The sequence below is a fragment of the Pongo abelii genome, chromosome 10 (assembly GCF_028885655.2).
Source record: "Pongo abelii isolate AG06213 chromosome 10, NHGRI_mPonAbe1-v2.0_pri, whole genome shotgun sequence".
NCBI lineage: Eukaryota > Metazoa > Chordata > Mammalia > Primates > Hominidae > Pongo > Pongo abelii.
In genome coordinates this window covers 78,026,822-78,049,283 of record NC_071995.2, presented here as the reverse complement: position 1 = coordinate 78,049,283, position 22,462 = coordinate 78,026,822, and the positions used below count along the sequence as shown (strand labels likewise).

General features: G+C 38.0%; 1 protein-coding gene across 6 annotated transcripts in view; it reads left to right on the top strand.

Moving 5' to 3' along the window:
- The window catches only part of PPP1R12A (protein phosphatase 1 regulatory subunit 12A), a 166,306-nt gene that overhangs the window by 79,940 nt on the left and 63,904 nt on the right, over positions 1–22,462 (top strand). For all 6 annotated transcript variants that reach the window (XM_024257404.3, XM_024257406.3, XM_024257405.2 and 3 more), the window contains exons 3-4: positions 8,610–8,728; positions 21,366–21,525. In XM_024257404.3, coding sequence (XP_024113172.2) covers positions 8,610–8,728; positions 21,366–21,525 — 279 coding nt within the window. The remainder of the gene's footprint in view (positions 1–8,609; positions 8,729–21,365; positions 21,526–22,462) is intronic.

Here is a 22,462-nt window from a genome sequence, read left to right as displayed (position 1 = left end):
AAAGAGCGGAATTAGGGGAAGCCGAAGAAGAGGGAGAAAGCGTAGTAGAATACTAATTTAGATTGGTCTAATTTGAGCTATCAATGGAAAAAGTACAGTAGGAAGCCAGAAATATTTTGGTATATTTATAATGCACATACTGGATTTCGTCAGATCTAAGGTGCCATCGTTGTAACATCATAAATACCAATTTTAAAAATTAAATAAAATTATGGTGCAGTATTTATTTTTATCCCATAAGTTTCACCCGCGCCCCCGCCACACACACACAGTATCATTCTCTGTGCTGCTTAGAGTATATAACATTGCTTGCTTGGGATTTTCTTCTGCGTCACTGGTAGGCATTCTGCAAGCTTTGATTTTGGCACTGTCTTGATCTTACCATAAAATATCAACATAAAGTTTTCAGACAACATCCAGAAGAAATTTTATATAATAGTTAAGGTCAACAAATATGATTCCAACAACGTACATAACTCAACTGAAGTGAAAACAATATAAATAGCTGTGACTGGTGTCACATGTGGATGATAATGACAACCCAGTCATGTCTGCCACCTGGCCAACATCAATTATACAAAGTCATTGATTTTAAGATTCATTGATTGTAGAAGATTTCAATGACATTAAAATGTGTAGGAAATGTGCATCTTAGAATTGTTAAACAATAAGTAGTACTTTTGCCTCTGAGAATTGGAAGTTGCAGTAATAAAGTAAGATGCTAAGGCATGTAAGTGTTTTTAATAAATACATGGTTTTCAAGAGTTAATACATGATTGAAGAGGTTTAGAATCAATTCTCTAGGGAAAAATTGAGAGAAAGATTTTGTCTTGAGCATTTCCTATGTTTAAGAGTTACTTTATGAAGAAAATGTAAATACTTCCCCTAATTGTGAATTTGTCTTTTATAAATGACAATCTAGGTGCCACATTTCACAAATAGATTAATTTCTCTCGTAAGTGTTAGCCTGGTCTTTTTTACTGGTATAATTAATTATACTATATGCTGAGTACAACTAAAAACTCTGAGTATTATGTGTAAAACACAAGAAGACTCTGAAAGGTGGAGAGAATAAGGCAGAGGAGCTAGGGATCTCAGGACCCAAATAATGACACAGCAGTAGTTCGCTGCCTTTTCTTTTAGCCTCATATATTCCATAATTAGGGCTGAAGAAGCTGATAACCCAGAAGTGCAATGGCCACAGACAAAGAAAGCGCCAGCAAAAGCCCAATCTTTTAAATACTAGTAGAGGGACAGCCTAGCAAGACAGAAAACTTTTTGAGAATAACTATTCTACTTCAACCAAACACCACAGAAAAAAACACTGGTCACACTCATACCTGCAAAGGCCAAGTAGGGATCCTAGATTTCCATCCTCACCAAGCTGTTATGAGGCACCCTAACACCTCCTCCACTGGAATTGTGTCAAATTAGGCCAGGTACAGAGTTGGGACTTTAATTCCCATAGAATGGTTAACTAGCCTTTCCCCAACTTGTAGTGTTACTGGAGACCATGTGGGAAGCCAAAACTTCTACATTTATTTGGGAGTAAAGAGGAGTTTCTGTCCTTCCCTGCTAAGTGGCATCAGAGGAGTCCTATTGGAGAATGAATACTTTCACCACTTCTAAGCAGTAAAAAAGCCGTTCTCTACCTATGCACCCCAACCCCCAGCACCCAGGGGTATTAGTAGAGGCTACATGGGAGCAGTAGCTTCTCAGCCAGAGACATGTCAGTGGAGGTGGAGTGGAGAGTCAGGATTCCCACCCAGCCCAGGGGAATCAAGAAGCTGCCCCATCTGTAGTTTAAATGGAGGACAAGTGGGGAACCTGAACATCCACCCGCAACTTGATGAAATGAGATGGCACCTCACTATCTTCATCTGCTGGAGCAAGATCAAACAAAGCCAACTAACACAGAAAATTTAAGTAAGATCTAGAGTCTTATAATACCCAAAGTGTGCAGATTTTAATTAAAAATTGTCTGGCTGAGTGTGGTGGCTCACAACTGTAATCCTAGCACTTTGGGAAGCCAAGGGGGTGGATCACCTGAGTCTAGGAGTTTGAGACCAGCCTGCGCAACATGGCGAAACCTCATCTCTACCAAAAAAAAAAAAAAAAAATTAGCCAGGCGTGATGGCACATGCCTGTAATGCCAGCTACTCGGAAGGCTTAGGTGGGAGGATCACTTGAGCTGGGGAGGTCATGGCTGTAGTGAGCTGTGATCATGCCACTGCACTCCAACCTGGACAACAGAGTGAGACCCTGTCTCAAAAAAAAAAAGAGAGAGAAAATTGTCATGCTAGGAACCCAGAAGATCTCAAATTGAGTGAAAAAAGACAATTAATAGAGATGAACACCAGGATAACAGATATTAAAATTATCTGACAAAGATTATAAAGCCAGCTATCTTAAAATGCTTCAACAAGCAATTATGAATGAGCATGCCTGAAACAAATGAAAAAATAGTCTTAGCAAAGAAATAAATAGAAGAACCAAATAGAAATTTTAGAGCTGAAAAACCCAGTAACTAAATTAAAAACTTCAGTGGATGATAGGCTCAGTAGCAGAATGGAGGAAATAGAAGATTGAATCAGTAAACTGATAGAACAATAGAAATTGCCAAATCTGAACAGCAGAGAGAAAATAGGCTAAAAATGAACAGAGCCTCAGGACTGCAGCAAAAGAGCAAACATCTATGCCATCAGATCTCTCGGAAGAAGTGGAGAAAGAGGGCATGGCTGGAAAAGTATTAAAAGAAATGGTCACTGAAAACTTGTCCCAAATTTGGCAAAAGACATAAACCTGAAGATTTAAGAAACCTAGTAAACTCCTAACAGGATAAACCAAAGCAGTCCACACCAAGACATGCCATATGCAGACTTTTGAAAATTGAAGATTAAAAAATCTTGAAAGAAATTAGAAACTATACCAGAGGGGGGATAAATAGTTTGAATGACAGCAGATTTCTCATCAGAAATCATGGAGACCACATGTCACATTTGTTAAGTACTGATAGAAAAGAACTGTTATTTTTAAGAAAACTTTCAAAGGTCTGAGGTCAGAACTTTTGTTTGGATTCATAATGTTACACAGTATCTTTCATTGGGATATAGAACTTTCAAAAGAAAATGGGAAAGTGCATTTCTACCAATGAGAAATAATCATAAGATTATTTACTATTTTGCATTTTGTTGCTCAGAGACTTGCTAATGAAAATAGCATTTATTTCTGAATAGTGTAATGTTCTGCTTAATCTTTGAATAGTTCGGATAGTTTAGTTTTCATAATTTCTCCTAGGATGGCTTTGAGTAAGTTATTCAGATTTTCAAGAAGCATAACTATTACAGTGCTATTTTGCTGACTTTCTGATTTTTAAAACTTTGTATATTGGTTAAAATAACTTTTTGATAGTACTTTTTCTATAGTAATGTATTAGTCCAGTCTTGCACTGCTATGAAGAACTACCTGAGACAGGGTAATTTATGAAGAAAAGAGGTATAATTGACTCACTGTTCCACAGGCTGTACAGGAAGCATGGCAGGGGAAGCCTCAGTAAACTTAGAATTATGGCAGAAGGCAAAGGAGAAGTGTGCACGTCTTCATATGGCCAGCAAGAAGAGAGAAAGAGAGCAAAGAGGGAGGTGCTACACACTTTCAAACAGCCATATCTCGCGAGAACTCTATCAGCACTAAGACAGCACTAAGAGGATGGTGATAAACCATTAGAAACCACCCTCGTGATGCAGTCACCTCCCACCAGGCCCCACCTGCAACACTAAGAATTGCAATTTAGTATTAGATTTGAGTGGGGAGATAGAGCCAAACCATATCAACTGAATAAGAAAATATACATTAAATTTGGACACTAAATATATTTAGCTCTTGCTGATAATTGCTTTCTTTGTCTCTCTTCACTAAGTTCTCATTAGCTTCTAGTTTAAAAACAAAGTTTTTCTTAAATTTTTTCTTAAAAGATCAAAATTTTTAAATGAGCTATTTCCTTTTCTTAAATATTTGCTTCTGTGGTTTGGTTTTTGACAAAACTCAGAAGATAGTGGAGACTATCAAAATTTGTCTTCCAAAGTCACTTAACCCAGAATCTCACCTGTTTATCTAATATACCATATTCACATTGCAACCAATAGCTTTGTTAACTTTACACCTTTTGTTAGATTTTCCAGTTAGCACATAAATAATTTTGTAAAAATCCTTTTGGATCATGTCTTGATTTGGAAGCTTACTCATTTATCTATCTAAAATTATCAAATCAGAGTTTCTAGAGTATTATAAATCTCAATTAAATCTGTCAGATTACCATTTTTCGTTTCTACAATTTGTTAAGAATTTCATGGTTGGGCCCGGTGGCTCACACCTGTAATCCCAAGGTGGGAGGATTGCATAATGCCAGGAGTTTGAGACCAGCCTGGGCAACAAAGGGAGACCCCATTCCTAAAAATTTTTTTTTTTTAATTTAGCTGGGTGTCATGGTATGTTCTTGTATTCCTAGCAACTAGGGAGGCTGAGGCAGTTAGGATGGCTTGAGCCTAAGAGTTCAAGGTTACAATGAACTATGATTGCACTACTGCATTCCAGCCTGGGCAACAGAATGAGACTGTCTCTTCAAAAATAAAGATAAAAAAGAATTTCATCCTGTACTAGGTGGCATCTCTTATGTTGACTACCTTTAAATTGCTTAAGGAAATTATTAAGTATTGTTAAGAAAATATAGGCCTGATTTTCCTTACCCTGAAGCACTCAATAGGGTTGTTCATTTGAAATGTAGCCCAATCTTCTAACTTTCAGTTTGGAACACCTATGTGAAAATTTGTTTGTTTGTTTTTTGTTTTTGTTTTTCTTTCCAAGGAATCTTAGAATAAGTATGGCATATTTTTCCTAATTAACAGCCACACAAGTAGCTTCTAATACCCCAGTTTTTGTTCTGAAGGAAATCTAGATGTTTGTTTTCAATATCTCCAGGGTCTTTCAAAGTGAAATTCTCATATTCCAGATAGCCTGTAGTTTGTTTAACATTATCTTAAACATTGCTTTCTTTCTTTTTCTTTTTCCCCCCTTTGAAATGGAGTCTAGCCCTGTCACCCAGGCTGGAATGCAGTGGCACAATCTCGGCTCACTACAACCTCTGCCTTCTGGGTTCAAGCGATTCTCCTGTCTTAGCCTCCAAATAGCTGGGATTACACGTGTGCGCCACCACACCCAGCTAATTTTTTTGTATTTTTTTAGTAGAGTTGGGGTTTTGCTATGTTGGCCAGGCTGGTCTTGAACTTCTGACCTCAGGTGATCTGCCCACCTTGGCCTACCAAAGTGAAACATTGCTTTCTAAATGTGATAATTTTGCATATGACAACAGATAGTACTTTAATTTTATTTTTAACTCATTTAAACCACATTGCCCTGTAAAGTTATTTTATAAATTAGATTTTAGTTAAGTTATATATATATAACTTTAACTAAATAATATATAACTACAATGTATTATACTCAACTATATCTTTGAATGTCACACAGGTGTCAACAGGCAGAGGTGGGAACTGAACCCGAAGTCTGCAGAGCATAAAAGTTTCCGCTTTTTTCACCCATCCAACCTTTGAATTGCTTTTGGAAACTATTTATGGTGGATAAGAATTAATCCACCATAGGATTAATCAATCCGTGAGATTTTGTTTATTATTATTTATTATTATTTTTTCAAATGTGCCTTTGTAACATTTACATTTGCAAGTAATAGTTCTAGAGTGCAGGAGAAGTTTGTGAATTGTGTATTTGCATGCACTCATACATACATACATACATACATACATACACACATACACACATACATAATCTTTTGGCTCAAGGATTGCTTTGGGCCCTGCTTCCTGCCAGCAGTTTTGGTACTTTACTCTGTTAGTTTCTCTTAACATCCTTCCTGTTTATATAAATTCTATATTGTCTGTATTTGGCTTTGACCTGGTATTTCCTTGAAACTCTACTTCCTGTACTTCAAGCTGCAGCTAGTCTGAAATATTCCTTTTATTCTCAATCTTTGTATCCTTTGAATGATTTGTGATACCCAAGCAGAATAGATGTATTTTTATGTAAATATTCCTAATTGTTTGGAATTTTGCCTAGGAGAATAATTACATATTCTCTCAGCGCATAGCACAGCAAGACTCCACTATATCTTACCTTTCTGCTTTAGACTCATTTATTTGTAGTATATGAGGAAATATTCTTTTTAATTCTGTTACAGGACCTACCACAGCTTTACATTTATTTGTGTATTTAATCTGACTGTCTTACTAGACTATAAACTTTTTGAAGGGAAGTTCTGTGTTTCTTTTTGTTTACCTTTATATTCCTTGTATGTAACATAGTGCCAGATGCATCCTAGACACTCCATAAATATTGGTTGAATTAATGAATACGTTTGAAATACCAGCAAAGAATGTACATAAGCAGTTCACAAAAGGAGAAATACAAATGCCAGTAAATATATCTAAATATTTTCAGTCTCATGTGTAATCAGGAAATATAAATTAAAGCAATGACAACATGTTTTATCTTCATGATGTTGGGAAAATTTTAAATTGTTGATTTCAACTGTCTATTTAAGTGCACATCTATTAAGAGAATAATATTAAATGAAGGTATGAACCAGACATACTATGGAATATTTTTCAGGTGTTAGAAGGGAAGAGTTACATTATACTTCATTTAGAATAATCTCATTAATTTGTGCTTTACGAAAAGAACCCCAAAAGTGATGGTGTATATATGTTTACACACATAAAAATTTATGGCAGAGGTACTGGAAAGATTTTTGCCCTACTGTTGATAGTGTTTATCTCTGGGGGAGGGAACATAATAGTAGGAGAGGAATAAAGGAGTTCTTTTTTCCCTCTGTGGACGTGTACTTTTTTAAAAAAACTATTTTATAATTAGAATATTTTTATATAGTCTAAATATGAAGGAGCTAAATTGGTTAGGAACATGAAGAAAAAGACCCATTCTTTATATATGGAAAAATAAAACCAGGGATACCCAAATAAAATGGTTTAATTTAGAACTACAAGTAGTTCTATATTGTTGGCGCCTAAAGTGTGATGCCGGAAGAAGGAGGAGGCTGAAAAAGAAGACAAGGCCAGATCAGTGAGGGCTGTACATGATCTTTTCTCCTAGCATCGTAGAGCCATCCAAAAATTTTTTAAGTTAGAAATTGACTTGGGTAGGCTGGGTGTGGTGGCTCACTCCTGTAATCCCAGCACTTTGGGAGGCCGAGGCAGGCGGATCACAAGGTCAGGAGATTGAGACCACGGTGAAACCTCGTCTCTACTAAGAATACAAAAAAAAAAAAAAAAAAAAAAAAAAAAAAGATCCACGCGTGGTGGTGGGCGCCTGTAGTCCCAGCTACTGGGGAGGCTGAGGCAGGAGAATGGCATGAACCCGGGAAGCGGAGCTTGCAGTGAGCAGAGATCACACCGCTGCACTCCAGCCTGGGTGACAAAACGAGACTCTGTCTCAAAAAAAACAAAAAGAGAGAAAAAAGAAATCGACTTGGGTAATAGATGGTTAGTTACATCGTTCAGTAGATGACTCTGGGAAATGTGCTGTTGACATGATTAAAGAGATTAATAACCTTTTTGTATCTGAATGCCTTTGGCAGGTTTGATGAAGCCCATAGATACTTTCTTAGAATTGTGTTTTGGATGCTTAAAATAAAATACAGAGTACGCAGAAGCCAATTATATTGGAGTGCACTCATCAAAATATTTAAAAAATATATTTGTAGTATAATTATCTGTCTGCTTCTTTAGTAAAATATTAAATAAAAAGACTTAGTGGTGGGTTTAATAACTACTCTAATTTTAAAATAATGATAAGCAATAATTTAATGTATCTGTGTTAATTGAATTTTTTATGAACCTTCTGAATTTTACCCCTGAACCCCAGCTTAAGAACTCTTGCTTGTGGGATGAGATTGGGAGCACAGAGACCAGTAAAGAAACCAGTCCATATGGAGATAATGAGAAGTCTCAGTGGAGGTGGATCCTATGAGACTTTCTAATTATTATTAAAAATTAGCATTTTAATGAAATACTTTCTAATTATTATTAAAAATTAAAATTTTTATATTGGTAAAGCAACGTATGTACATTATAGAAAAATTAGGAAATATAAATTTAAAAAAGAAACATGCTCTAGATAGTTTTGTTTTTTGTTTTTTTTGTTTTTTTGGCTTGATCTCAGCTCACTGCAAGCTCCACCTCCCGGGTTCTCGCCATTCTCCTGCCTCAGCCTCCTGAGTAGCTGGGACTACAGGCGCCCACCACCACGCCCGGCTAATTTTTTGTATTTTTAGTAGAGACAGGGTTTCACCGTGTTAGGATGGTCTTGATCTGACCTCGTGATCCGCCCGTCTTGGCCTCCCAAAGTGCTGGGATTACAGGCGTGAGCCACTGCGCCTGGCCTGATAGTTTTTTCAAATTTAAATAATGTGTATACTGCCCTTCATTGCTGCTTTATATAGGAACTTTCCTCATTGGTTATGCATTTAGTTTTATTTCAATGATAATATCTTTTGCTTAACTGTTTTCCCTTTGGTTTTACAGGTTTTTGATTGGTCAAGGAGCACATGTAGGGGCTGTCAACAGTGAAGGAGATACACCTTTAGATATTGCGGAGGAGGAGGCAATGGAAGAGCTACTTCAAAATGAAGTTAATCGGCAAGGTAAAATAAAAAGCAACCTAAATGGAAAAATGTTTTAGAAAGAATATGATACTTTTCCTGCAGAAATATTTGTTGACATTGAAGGACAATCATAATTTCATGAAAAAAATGAATTCAGCTTGCAAAACAATAGTACAGTATGTTTCTGTTTTCTAAAATATTCTCCACTCTATCTTTTAAGTATTTTTAAAGTTAAAAGAAATGTTAGAAGCAGCAGGATCAGGCATAAAATTATGTGGAAGTAAAAGTTTTGGAGCAAAATAAAGCAGGCAAAGGGGATAGAAAGTGCACAGGGTAAGTGGCACATTGCAAAGTTAAATAGTGTGGTCAAGAAGGCTCACTGATAAGGGGTCATTTAAGCTGAGATGTGAATACAATGAGGGAATGAGTCATGTTGATCTGGGAAAAGAGCATTCCAGACAAGGGGAGCAATGAATACAAGAATGGGAGGGTGTCTTGTATATGCAGAGAAGCAGCGAGAGGCAGAGCAGAGGAAGAGGCAGGAAGGAGATGAGGTCACAGAAGTAGCAGGAGGTCATATCACATAAGGCGTGGTGAGCCATTGGGAAGACTTTGGCTTTTAACCTGAGTGAAATAGGAAGCCAATGGAGGGATTGAGGCAGAGGATTGACATGATTTGATATACTTTTAGAAAGGATCTCTCTGGCTCTTGTGTTGAAAATAGATTGTAGGAAGACAAGGACAGAATAGGAGAAGGGTTAGGAAATAATTGCCATAATCCAGACAAAATAAGGTGATTTATTTTTGACTGGTAGTAGATGAAGTGATGAGAAGAGATTGGATTATGGATATATTTTGAAGGTTTGGCCAAGAGGATTATTGAGTCATTAGCTAGAAGATGTGAAAAAAAGAAGATTCTAAGATTTTTGGTTTGAACAAATGGATGGATGAAGTTCCTATTTGAGATGTGAAGATTGTAAGAAGAGTAGGTTTTATAGGGAAATATTAGGGCTTCATTTTCAGGCATGTTAAATTTGTTTTGCGTGTTAGATATCCAAACTTGAATATGCGAGTCTGCAGTTACAAAATGGATATGTAAATTTGGGAGGTGTTCATTTATAGATAAGAGTGATTGCTAATGGGCACAGAGTTTCATTACTCAAGAGTGATGAGTATTCTAAAGTTGATTGTGATGGTGGTTACACCACTCCTCACATTTACTTAAAAAAACCCATTTGAATTCTACACTTTAAATGCTATGTAAATGCTGTGAATTATATCTTAATAAAGCTGTGTGTATGTATATATATGTATGTATATATAAAATATGATCCAGGCTGGGAGCAGTGGCTCATGCCTGTAATCCCAGCACTTCGGGAGGCCAAGGCGGGCGGATCACGAGGTCAGGAGCTTGAGACCAGCCTGACCAACATGGTGAAACCCTGTCTCTACTAAAAATACAAAAATTAGCCGGGCGTGGTGGCAGGCGCCTGTAATCCCAGCTACTCAGAAGGCTGAGGCAGGAGAATTGCTTGAACCCGTGAGGCGGAGGTCACAGTGAGCTGAGATTGCACCACTGCACTCCAGCCTAGGCAACAGAGTGAGACTCCGTCTAAAAAAAAAAAAAAAGATCCAGCAACTCCTCTTCTAGAAATTTACCATATATATATATAATTTTGTTTTGTTTTGTTTTTTGAGACAGAGTCTTGCTCTGTCACCCAGGCTGGAGTGCAGTGGCGCAATCTGGGTTTGCTGCAACCTCTGCAGTCTGGGTTCACTGCAACCTCTGCCTCTCAGGTTCAAGTGATTCTCCTTGCCTCAGCCTCCCGAGTAGCTGGGATTACAGGTGCGTGCCACCGTGCCTGGCTAATATTTTTGTATTTTTGGTAGAGATGGGGTTTTACCGTGTTGGCCAGGCTGGTCTCCACCTCCTGACCTCTGGTGATCCTCCTGTCTGGGCCTCCCAAAGTGCTGGGATTACAGGCATGAGCCAGCACTCCCAGCCTACCCAAAAGAATTTAAAACAACTCAACTCTTTGAAATTGAATAATTTGTACAAACATGGGTGTACAAATTATTCATATTAGCCAAAAGATGAAAGCAAACCAAGTGTCCATTGATGGATGAATAAATAAAATGTGGAATATATATACAGTGAAATATTATTCAGCCTTAAGGAAGGAAATCAAACATATGCTACAGCCTGGAGGACTTTATGGTAAGTGACATAAGCCAGTGATCAAAAAAAACCAAAAATAAATGATTCTACATATATGAGATACCTAGAATAGTCGAATTCATAGAGAAAATAGAATGATGGCTGCCAGGGGCTGGAAGGAGGGGAGAAAAGGGAGTTGTTGTTTAATGGCAGAGTTTTTCTTTTGCAAGATGAAAAAAGCTGTGTAGATGTGTTACACAACAATGTGAATGTACTTAAGAACTGTACACTTAAAAATAGTTAAGACCTGTAATCCCAGCTAAGAGGGGAGGATCCCTTTAGCCCAGGTGTTCCAGGCTGCAGTGATCTGATCACATCACTGTGCTCCAGCCTGGGTGACACAGTGAGACCCTTTCTGAAAACAAAAAAAAGTTAAGATGGTAAATTTTATTTTTGTGTTTATTTTACTACAATTAAAAATTAATGTATGTATGTATGATTACTTCTGCAGTACCTTTGGGCAGGACTCACACACACACACACACACACACACACACACACACACACACACAAAATGCCACATGTGATTTTTGTTATAGTCCATTAGGCAGTGATCAAACAGGTATTATTAGAGCTGTGTTTTACTGAGGTCAAATTATAGAGGAATGATATGAAATATTGATGTAGAGGGCTGACTCCTGCTGAAATGTGCTTCATCAGAAAATAGAAACTAAGGATTAGAAAGGAATAGAAGGTAAATAAATTCCATGAAAGGAGATTTTTATTCCTTGGGATTAGGAAAACTAATGACTGTGGGTTTGTTTTGTTTTGTTTTTGTTTGTTTTGAGACAGACTGGAGTGCAGTGACACAATCATGGCTCACTACAGCCTCAACCTCCCAGACCCAAGCGATCCTCCCACCTTAGCCTCTTGAGGAGCTGGGACTGTAGGCGCATGCCACCTCACCTGGCTCATTTTTGTATTTTAAGTAGAGATGGGGTTTTACTGTGTTGGTCAGGCTGATCTTGGACTCCTGAACTCAAGCAGTCCACCTATCTTGGCCTCCCAAAGTTCTGATATTACAGGCATGAGTGACCGCATCTAGCCAACTGTGGGTTTGTTTTAAAAAAAAACTATCTTGACCATGAAAACTGAGAAAATGAATACCTGAAATAGAATTGAGGTGTTATAAAAAGTGATTGAAGATAACTAGAGCCTAAGAAAAACAAGAAATGCAATAGAAAAGTGGTTATAAACTGGAGCTTGAATAAGCACACAGAAGAGCTTTCAACAGCCATGTTCTAGACAAGTGTTTTAGAGTCATGGGATCTTCTAGAGTTGAGTAAACTAAAGAATAGGTATAAAGCATCACAACCTAGCAAGAAGAACTTCCCTGCCCATTTTGCTGTGATGAGTGCTCAGATAGCTCAGATAACAGTTTCCTGTCAAACAATGGTAATTCTTTAAAGTAAACGTTTAAGTCTCATATTTTTTATCTGATATTAGCAATTGTTATGAACTAGAAAAGGCATGGAGTTGTACTGAAAATTTCTTGCATTTGGTTTCCTTCTGTATAAGGGAAATTGTTAGCGTAACTGTAAGCAGGGCTGATTTTAGTTTTAATGATTCATTTAGTACGGATTAATGTGCCAGCAAATGTTCTATGTGCTGGGTGTTAACAATAAAAAAAGCAAGACAATCCTTCTTAAGGATTTCACAGTCTAGCAGAAGTGTCAAACGAAGAGAGCTTCACAATACAGTGTGCTATGTATTAAAATATATAGGAACAGAATGTTGTGAGAGAATAGAAAAAGCTGTAGTGAGGAAAGGTTTCAGAGTGATGACATTTAGAGGGAGTTGGCTTGGCAAAGAAGGGAACTGGTGGACAGAAATGGCGGGGTATCAAAATGTGCAAAGAAAAGGAGTTGGAAGGCCAAGCACAGTGGCTCATGCCTATAATTCCATTGCTTTGGGGGGCTGAGATGAGAGGCTTGCTCGAGGCCAGGAGTACAAGGTTACTGTGAGCTACGATTGCATCACTGCACTCCAGCCTGGACAACAGAGTGAGACCTTGTCTCTCTCCTTTTTTTTTTTTTTTTAAATAGGAATTGGAGACATACATAGCATATGTGGACTGGAAGACAGACACATTCATTGGGACTGGAATTGAGACGCAAAGTCAGAGTGGGATTTGTAGGAGATGAGGCCTGAAAAGATAGGTCAGAGCCAGATAGTGAAGGATATCTATTTTTGTAGGCATTGGATAGATGCAACAAATATCTCCAAGCAATAAATTAATTTGATTGGATTTGGTTTTTAGTATAAAGCTGATGGCAACTTGGAGGATGAAATAGAATGTAGGATATATGGTGACACGCATTCCTTGAAGAAGATTCTCAAATTAGTCCAGGTGAAAGATGATAAGAGCCAAAACCTGTTACATTTGAAATGAAGAACAAGGCTGTCTTGAGGAAATGTTGAAGTAAAATTAGAACAGTTTGGTAAAGAATTGAATGCAGATATGAAGGAAGAATTAAGGCTAACTCACTAAAGTTTCCAGTTGAAGAAGTGATGATAAGATGAGTTCATGTAGGAAAGTGTGAGATGAGACAGTACCAGACTGAGGGACTACATGAGTATATATTGGTTTTGTAGTACTAAAGGACATCTAGACGACAGTGGTTGGTGCATTGTTAGAACTTAGGATATGTAAAGATGTGAAAAGTAAATCTAGGAGAACCATAAGGAGGGGGAATTCTGGGAACTAGTAGATGAGATGATCCTGGAGATGAAAAGCTAAGTGCTAACACTGATAATAGTAGTAATGACAATAGCTAACTGTTATTAAATGCTTATTATATGCCAGGCATTGAGCCAAGAGCTTCACATGCATTTCTTCATTTCACCCTCATAGCAATTCTATGAGGTTTATACTACTGTTACCCCATTTCCAGATGAGAAAATTGAGGCTTAGTGATTTACCCAAGATCATACAGGTAGGAAGTGGTAGTGCTATAGGTCTGTCCTAAACAGTATGACAGATATCTTGAGCCCACATTCTGTACCACTGTACCATACTGCATTTTATTTAAAATGTCTCTTATATATCTCTAGTTGTATTAGTCCATTCTCATGATGCTGTGAAGAAATACCCAAGACTGGGTAATTTGTAAAGGAAAGAGGTTTAATTGACTTATAGTTCCACAGGGCTGGGGAGGCCTCAGGATACTTACAGTCGTGCAGTCATGACAGAAGAGAAAGCAAACACATCAGGAAACTTACAATCATGCAGTCATGACAGATGGGAAAGCAAACATATCCTTCTTCACATGGTGGCAGGAGAGAGAAGTGCCAAGCAAAGTCCCTTTTAAAACCATCAGATCTCATGGGAACTCACTCACTATCACAAGAACAGCAGCACTGGGGGTAACTGCCCCCATGATTCAGTAACCTCATACGGAGTCCCTCCCATGACTTGTGGGGATTGTGGAAACTACAGTTCAAGATGAGATTTGGGTGGGAACACAGCCAAATCATATCATCCCACTCCTGGCCCCTTCCAAATCTCATATCCTCACATTTCAAAACACAATCATACCTTCCCAACAGTCCCCCAGCGTCTTAACTCATTCCAACATTAACCCAAAAGTCCAAGTCCAAAGTCTCATCTGAGGCAAGGTAAGTCCCTTCTGCCTGTGAGCCTGTAAAATCGAAAGCAAGTTAATTACTTCCTAGACACAGTGGGGGTACAGGCATTGGGTAAATATACCTGTTCCAGATGGGAGAAATTGGCCAAAACAAAGAGGCTATAAGCCCCATGCAAGTCTGAAATCCAGTAGGGCTGTTATTAAACATTAAAGTTCCAAAATGAGCTCCTTTGACTTCATGTCTCACATCCAGGTCATGCTGATGTAAGAGGTGGGCTCCCACAGCCTTGGACAGCTCCGCCCCTGTAGCTTTGCAGGGTACAGCCCCACTCCTGGCTTCTTTCATGGGCCAGCGTTGAGTGTCTCTGGCTTTTCTAGGCACACAGTGCAAGCTGTCAGTGGATCTGTCATTCTGGGGTCTGGAAGACGGTGGCCCTCTTCTCATGGCTGCACTAGGCAGTACCCCAGTGGGGATTCTGTGTGGGGTCTCTGACCTCACATTTCCCTTCCACACTGCCCTAGCAGAAGTTCTCCATGAGGGCTCTACCTCTGCAGCAGACTTCTGCCTGGACATCCAGGCCTTTCCATACATCCTCTGAAATCTAGGCAGAGGTTCCCAAACCTCAGTTCTTGACTTCTGCACACCCATAGTCCCAACACCACATGGAAGCCACAAAGGCTTGGGGCTTGCATCCTCTGAAGCGATGGCCTGAGCTGTACATTGGCCCCTTTTAGCCAGGGCTGGAGTAGCTGGGACACAGGGCACCAAATCCCAAGGCTGCACACAGCAAGGGGGCCCTGGACCTGGCCCATGAAACCATTTTTCCCTCCCAGGCCTCCAGGCCTGTGATGGGAAGGGCTGCCTTGAAAGTCTTTGACATGCCCTGGGGACCTTTTCCCCTTGTCTTGGCGAGTAACATTTGGTTACTCGTTACTTATGCAAATTTCTGCAGCCAGCTTTAATTTCTCCCCAGAAAATTGGGTTTTCTTTCACATTATCAGGCTGCAAATTTTTCATACTTTTATGCTCTGCTTCCTTTTGAACACTTTGCTGCTTAGAAATTTCTTTCATCAGATACCCTAAATTACCTCCCTCAAGTTCAGAGTTCCACAGATCTCTACGGCAGGGGCAGAATGCCACTGGTCTCTTTGCCAAAGCATAACAAGAGTGACCTTTGCTTCTGTTCCCAACAAGTTTCTCATCTCCATCTGTGACCAACTCAGCCTGGACTTCATTGTCCATATCACTATCAGCATTTTGGTCAAAGCCATTCAGTAAGTCTCTAGGAAGTTCCAAACTTTCCTACATCTTCCTGTCTTCCTCTGAGCCCTCTAAACTGTTCCAGCCTCTGCCTGTTAACCACTTTCAAAATTGCTTCCACATTTTTTGGGTATCTTTACAACTGTGCCCCACTACCCGATACCAAATTACTGTATTAGTCCATTCTCATGCTGCTATGAAAAAGTACCTGAGAGTGGGCAATTTATAAAGGAAAGAGGTTTGACTCACAGTTCCACATGGCTGGGGGTCCTCAGGAAACCTACAATCATAGTGGAAGGGGAAGCACAATCATAGTGGAAGGAGAAGCAAACACGTCGTTCTTCACATGGCGGCTGGAGAGAGACGTGCCGAACAAAGAGGAAAAAGCCCCTTAAACCATAAGATCTTGTGAGAACTCACTCACTATCACAAGAACAGTAGCATGGGGGTAACCATCCCCATGATTTAGTTACCTCCCACTGGGTCCTACCCACCACATGTAGGGATTATGGGAACTACAATTCAAGATGAGATTTGGGTGAGAACACAACCAAACCATATCATTAGTAGTGGTAACATTTCTCAAATTATCTAGGTATGAAAATTATTGTTTTAAGTTTTTTAAACATTCTTTTGGCTTTTCTTATTCTAATACATTTGATCAGTAACTAGTTATGCTTAAGTAAATTGCCTTGGAAAGTAGTAATAAAGAAAGTAATTATTTTCTTTATTCATCTAGGGACACATTAATTTTTGAATCTGTTGCTGACTAAATTCCAATCTAATTTTATTTATTTTAATCTAAGAGATTTGGTTATATTTTAATCTAATATTTACTGCTCTTAAATCGTAGCGACAGATGTTAGTCTAATCACTTTGTTATACCCAATTTAGTTTTATTATATACTATTTTCATTGTTTAAAAACCTTGCAGTTATAGTAGGTGGTTAAGGACCAGTTAAATGCATTATAAGATTTTTTTTCTTTTAAAACAGAAATCAAGAAAAGAGAAGCAGAATCATAGACTTCAAACTGATAATGATAATTAACACCTTAGTGTTTATCCCTGATCTAAACACTTTATATGTATTAATTAATTTAGTTTTCAGAACAACCATATGGGATAGATATTGTCATCACTCCCATCTTACAAATGAAACCAGAGCATAGCATAGATTGTCTACCCTGAGGTAGTACAGCTAGTAAGTGGTGGATCAGAGATTCAAATCCAGCCAGTCTCGGTTCAGTATCTGTTTTCTTAACCTATCTTACTAATATCCAAAGAAGCTATGGCTTTCTCAGGATCACTGGCTAGTTAGTCAAAGCACTGAAATTAGAAAGCAAGTCTCCTAATACATAGTACAATTAGATTTGTTTTTTCTTCAAGTTCTTGATGAGCTAAGCACGGTCTACATACTCTAATTGGTAGTATTTTAAAAATTCAAGAACAAAAGAAAGGTTTTTCTTTTCTAATTTAATTTTCTTAAACATAAGGAATTGCCCTTCACGTTAACTTTACACTTGGATTCTTTTTATATATGAATCAGATGTGAGCACGATTTGGAAGCTAAAGAGGGTAATTGCTTTGTCATTAGATAAAGATGGCATGAAATTAGATAAATATAAAAGAAGTAGGTTTTTTTTTAACTTGAAGTTCAAAGGAAACAGAATAGTAAAAGACAATAAAAATCAGAATGTTTAAGATTGTAATGAAAGGAGGAATAAAAATAATAAAAAGCTACCTGTTTTAAAAGACAGTAAGAGAGTAACATTAGAAAAGCAAATCTAAGATAAATCACTTAATAGAAAGGTTATTAACATTAGGCATATCTTAAATAAAATGGGCTGATTATCTTTTGGTGGGAAATTTTTGATACAAGTAAAACTGCTTTACTATAGAAATGGTAGCATTTGATTTTTATAAAAATTATAATAGGTTGTGTTCATTACATATATAGTTTATACAATTTATTGTTTTCATAAGGTCTATTTGGAAAATCTTGTTGCAAGTTTCCTTCAAATGCAGTAATGAGATATTATAATCTCTAGTTTGAAGATGACTTTCTCTATACATGTGTAATCTTGGAGTTTTAAAAATATTTCTGAATTATTGTCTGCTTTTTAAAAGCTGAGCTTCAGTTGAGTAATGAGCAGTTTAGTTGTCTTGGAAAAAATGGTAATGTGCTAATAAGCAGGCAAAATAAAGATACAGTTCAGGTAGAGGATAGTAGCTGGCATGACAGCAGAGACCATGATGTACTTGGGGACCTATGTGGAGGTCTAGATGGTTAGAACACTAGATGATGGTAAGGGAGAAAGACTATAGATGAAGTTAAAAATGCACTGAGACCAAGTCATAAAAGGCTTTGTCTTGTATACTAAAGAGCTTGAGCTTTGTCTTACAGAAGCAGCCATTGACAAATTTTATATAAAGAAATGACATCATATTTTATTTTTTCCAGTCCAGCAGTAGATTGAGGGATGAATTAGAAGGGACTAAAGACTGAATGAGTTAAGGGCTGGTAGTAGTAGTCAAAGTGTGAGACATAAGCTATGAACTAGGATAGTGATAGGGGCCATTTAGAAGACAGTCTAGAAGTGGCAACTCCAAATCTGGTAACTAATAGGATGGTGTATTAGTCAGGCTTCTCCATAGAGACAGAACCTGTAGGATATATGGAAGGGGATTTATTAGGAGCAACTGACACAGAATCACTGCAAAGTCCCACAATAGGTCACCTGCAAAATGAAGAACCAGAGAAGCTGGTAATCTGGCTGGCTCAAAGCCAGTAGTGTGTCTCAGTCCAAATTCAAAGCCCTAGAAGCTGGGAAACTGACGCTGCAGTCCCTGTCAGGCCTGACAGCCCCCCAAGGAGCCACTGGTGCAAGTCCCAGAGTCCAAAAGTTGAAGAACCTGTAGTCTGATATCCAAAAGCAGAAGGAAAAAAAGGTATCCTTCTCCTGAAGGGAGAGATCAAGCAGAAAGAGCAAATCCTCCTTTTTCAGCCCATTTCTCCCAGGTGATCGGATTGTGCCTGTGCACATCGAGGATGGGTCTTCCTCTCCTAGGCCACTGACTCCCATGTCAGTCTCTGGAAACACCCTCAACTGCACCCAGGGACAGTGCCTCACCAGCCATCTGGGCATCTCTCAATCCAGTTAAGTTGACACAATTAACAATCACAGATGGGGTGAGAATAAGGTAAAGGGAGAAATTCAGATGACTTTCAGGTTGCTAGGTAAGTGAGGGCACTTAGTGTAGGAAAACAAGACAGGCAGCAAATAGAATGGTTGGGGAAAAAGTTGGTTAAGATTTTATCATTGAGTTTGAGATGCCCATGGCATATTATTTTATTATTTCCCTAGTTCTCTCTCCTACAGGCTTAGATATCCCACTGATTACTTGATATCTCTGACTAGATATTTGTTAGGCATCTTACACTTCACATTTCCGAAATTGAAGCTTTAATTTTTTTCAGTTGCTCAGACTGAAAACCTCTGACTGATTCTCGACCTCTCTTTTTCTTCTGTATCCAAACTAACAGCAAATTCTCTTGGTAAGCCTTGAAAAACCCAGAATTCAACCACTTTACTGTCTGCACTGCTACCACCCTTGTTCAAGTTACCATAATTGCTTGCCTAGATTATTGCAGTAGCCTCCAAGTGGGTATCTCAATATCTACTCAACTTTTCATCCTAAGTGATCCTCTTAAGTCAGATCGTGTCACCACGCTCATTGTCCTTACTACTCTGTAGGGACCCTGTCCTTCTAAACAGAACATTCCTAGCAGGCTCCCACTTTAGAGCCTTCCGGTACTTCCCTCTGCCTGGAATGTTCTCCCAGTAGTATGGCTGTCACTCACTTTATTTCTTGTTGTAATGTCATCAAAGAAGCTATTTTTTACCAACCTATATAAAATAACACCCCTTCTCATTACCCTTTCTGTTTCCTTTCCTTGCTTTATTTTTCTTCACAAATGAATCATCTTCTGCCATATAATAAGTTCACATCTATACCTGTAGCATCTAATGATGTACCTGGCAAAATAGTAGGTGCTCAGTATATATTAAATGTATGGATGGATGAATGAAAAATCTTGACCAAACAGTTGTATACATGGATATGGATTATAGGAGAATCTTAGCTGAGGAAATGTGTGTGTATGTGTGTTCTTGTTTTATATTTGTTCATTCATTGTTCATTTAGTGAACATTTACTGATCTCTCTGTACTTTGCTTTTTTTTTTTTTCCTTTTCTCTGAGGCAAAGTCTCACTCCGTTGCCCAGGCTGGAGTGCAGTGGCGTGATCTTGGCTCACTGCATCCTCCATCTCCTGGGCTTAAGTAGTTCTCCTGACTCAGCCTCCCAAGTAGCTGGGACTACAGGCACCTGCCACTATGCCCGGCTAATTTTTTTTTTTTTTTTTTTGTATTTTTAGTAGAGACGGGGTTTCACCATGTTGGCCAGGCTGGTCTTGAACTGCTGACCTCAAATGATCTGCCCATCTCACCCTCTCAAAGTGCTGGGATTACAAGTGTGAGCCAACGCACCTGGCTCTGATCTCCCTTTGCTTTGTATCAGGTATTCTACCAGACAGTGGGGATAAAAGATAAAAAGGCTCATAGACTTGTGGAGTAAGGCAGATTGTAAATGCATTGTGGTGTGTGCTGTTTATTAAATAGCAAGTAGTCAAAGCCATAAGACCACATGAAATCATTCAGGAATTTCAAGAGTATCTTTCTTTAATTTTTTTTCCAAAGTGTTGAGCTCTTTGAAGGTAGGAATTAGAGGGTCCTATTCATTTTTGTATTCTTCCCTTTTTTTATTTGTTTTTTGAGACAGGGTGTTGCTCTCACCCAGGCTGGAATGCAGTGGCATGATCATGGCTCGCTGCAGCCTTGACCTCCTGGATCAAGCGATCCTTCCACGTCAGCCTCCCAAGTAGCTGGGATTATAGGTGTGAGCCACCTCGCCTGGCCTCTTTCCACTTTTATCACCTCAACCTAGGGTAGTGCTTAGAGTAAGTGCTTTTAAATGAATGAACATTTATATAACTTACTAAAATTATGAAAATAACTTTAATGGTATGAAGAATGTACTATGTTGGAAAAGGAAATGAAGGGAGTTTGCTAGAGAAATAATCTATTTTAAGGTATGATATATTTTAGATGAAGACAGGACCTCCAAGTTGAAGCATTCAGTAAACATTTGTACCTGCTAGGCTAGATTTCATAGAACAGATCAAAACAGTAGATAGAAATTTGAGACTTATTCATTATAATTGTTAAAAAAAAAAATCTAGCCCAAAGGATGCTTATACCTTAGGAAATGTTCAAATTTTTAAAAAACAAGAAGAGTAATCAGGAAGGAAAAATAAGATCAAAATAGTATTGTGAAGCAAAAACCAAGTAATAAGTAGAGAAAGTTAATACAATGTCTACAATATCCCCACATTTTTTAGTTTAACCAACTTGTTAGAAGCAGCCCATTTTAAAAAGACATACTTTCACTTCTAATTTTATTTAAACTTGACATGTTTTGGATAGTTTTATTTCCCAACATAGAACAATTTTTAAGCAAAAATAAAAACAATTATTTTTATTTTATCAGGGGTTGATATAGAAGCAGCTCGAAAGGAAGAAGAACGTATCATGCTTAGAGATGCCAGGCAGTGGCTAAATAGTGGTCATATAAATGATGTCCGGCATGCAAAATCTGGAGGTACAGCACTTCACGTTGCAGCTGCTAAAGGCTATACGGAAGTTTTAAAGTAAGTATTGTTTTTTACAGAGTTGTTTTTCTATTTTAGTTTGTCTTCTTTATTCATTGTTCCTTTTCTTAAAATACCCGCAAACGTTATTTTGAAGCAACATAAAAGAGTTCTTTAATGCCTGTTTTCAGGAAGAAAGAGAAAAACTACTTTGAATATGATTACTTTTGTTCTAAAATTCTTTCAACTCTCTAATTATTAGTATTTTTTTAATCAGTTGTGATTTTCCAGTAAGTTGAATTTAAGTGTCAGTCACCTATTCTGTGTTACCTTTTGGCCTAATAAATCACTACAGAGAGTCATTTTGAGGTTCCAGATTGATAACTGGTTCGTGAGTCTAAGAGCAATGTCCTGTGAACATACCATCAATTTTGAGAGCTTGATTCCTGCAGAATATTTATTTACATGTAACTTATCTTAAATACAGTTTTCTTTTTTACTACATGAACACTGGAACTTAGTACTATTAGCACACTATAAAATATTAAGCCATAAGCAACTTTGACTCTACAGGGCTGTATATTGTTTAGCAAATTTGCTTGGAACAAAGCTTCTTTATGTTGCAGTAATATTTTTACTTCTGCAATGCAAATGTTGGCAACTATATGAAGAAAATTTTTCTGTGTATTATTCAATATATAAAATTATTCTTATATGTATGTGAAAGGAAGTAAGACCAGCACTTAGCAAAATCTACTGCACCTTTTATTAATATATTGCTTCTAATTCACTGGAGCTTCTAATATCAATCTTTCTTATTCCCACTCATTAGTAAAAGCAGTAAAGAATATATGAGTCACCTTTCCCAGGTTTCCTCCTGTTGGGTGACAGAGGCTCAGGCAGTCCTCCCACCTCAGCCTCTCTAGTAGCTGGGACTACAAGCATGTGCCACTACGCCCACTTAATTTTCATATTTTTTGTAGAGACAAGGTTTCAC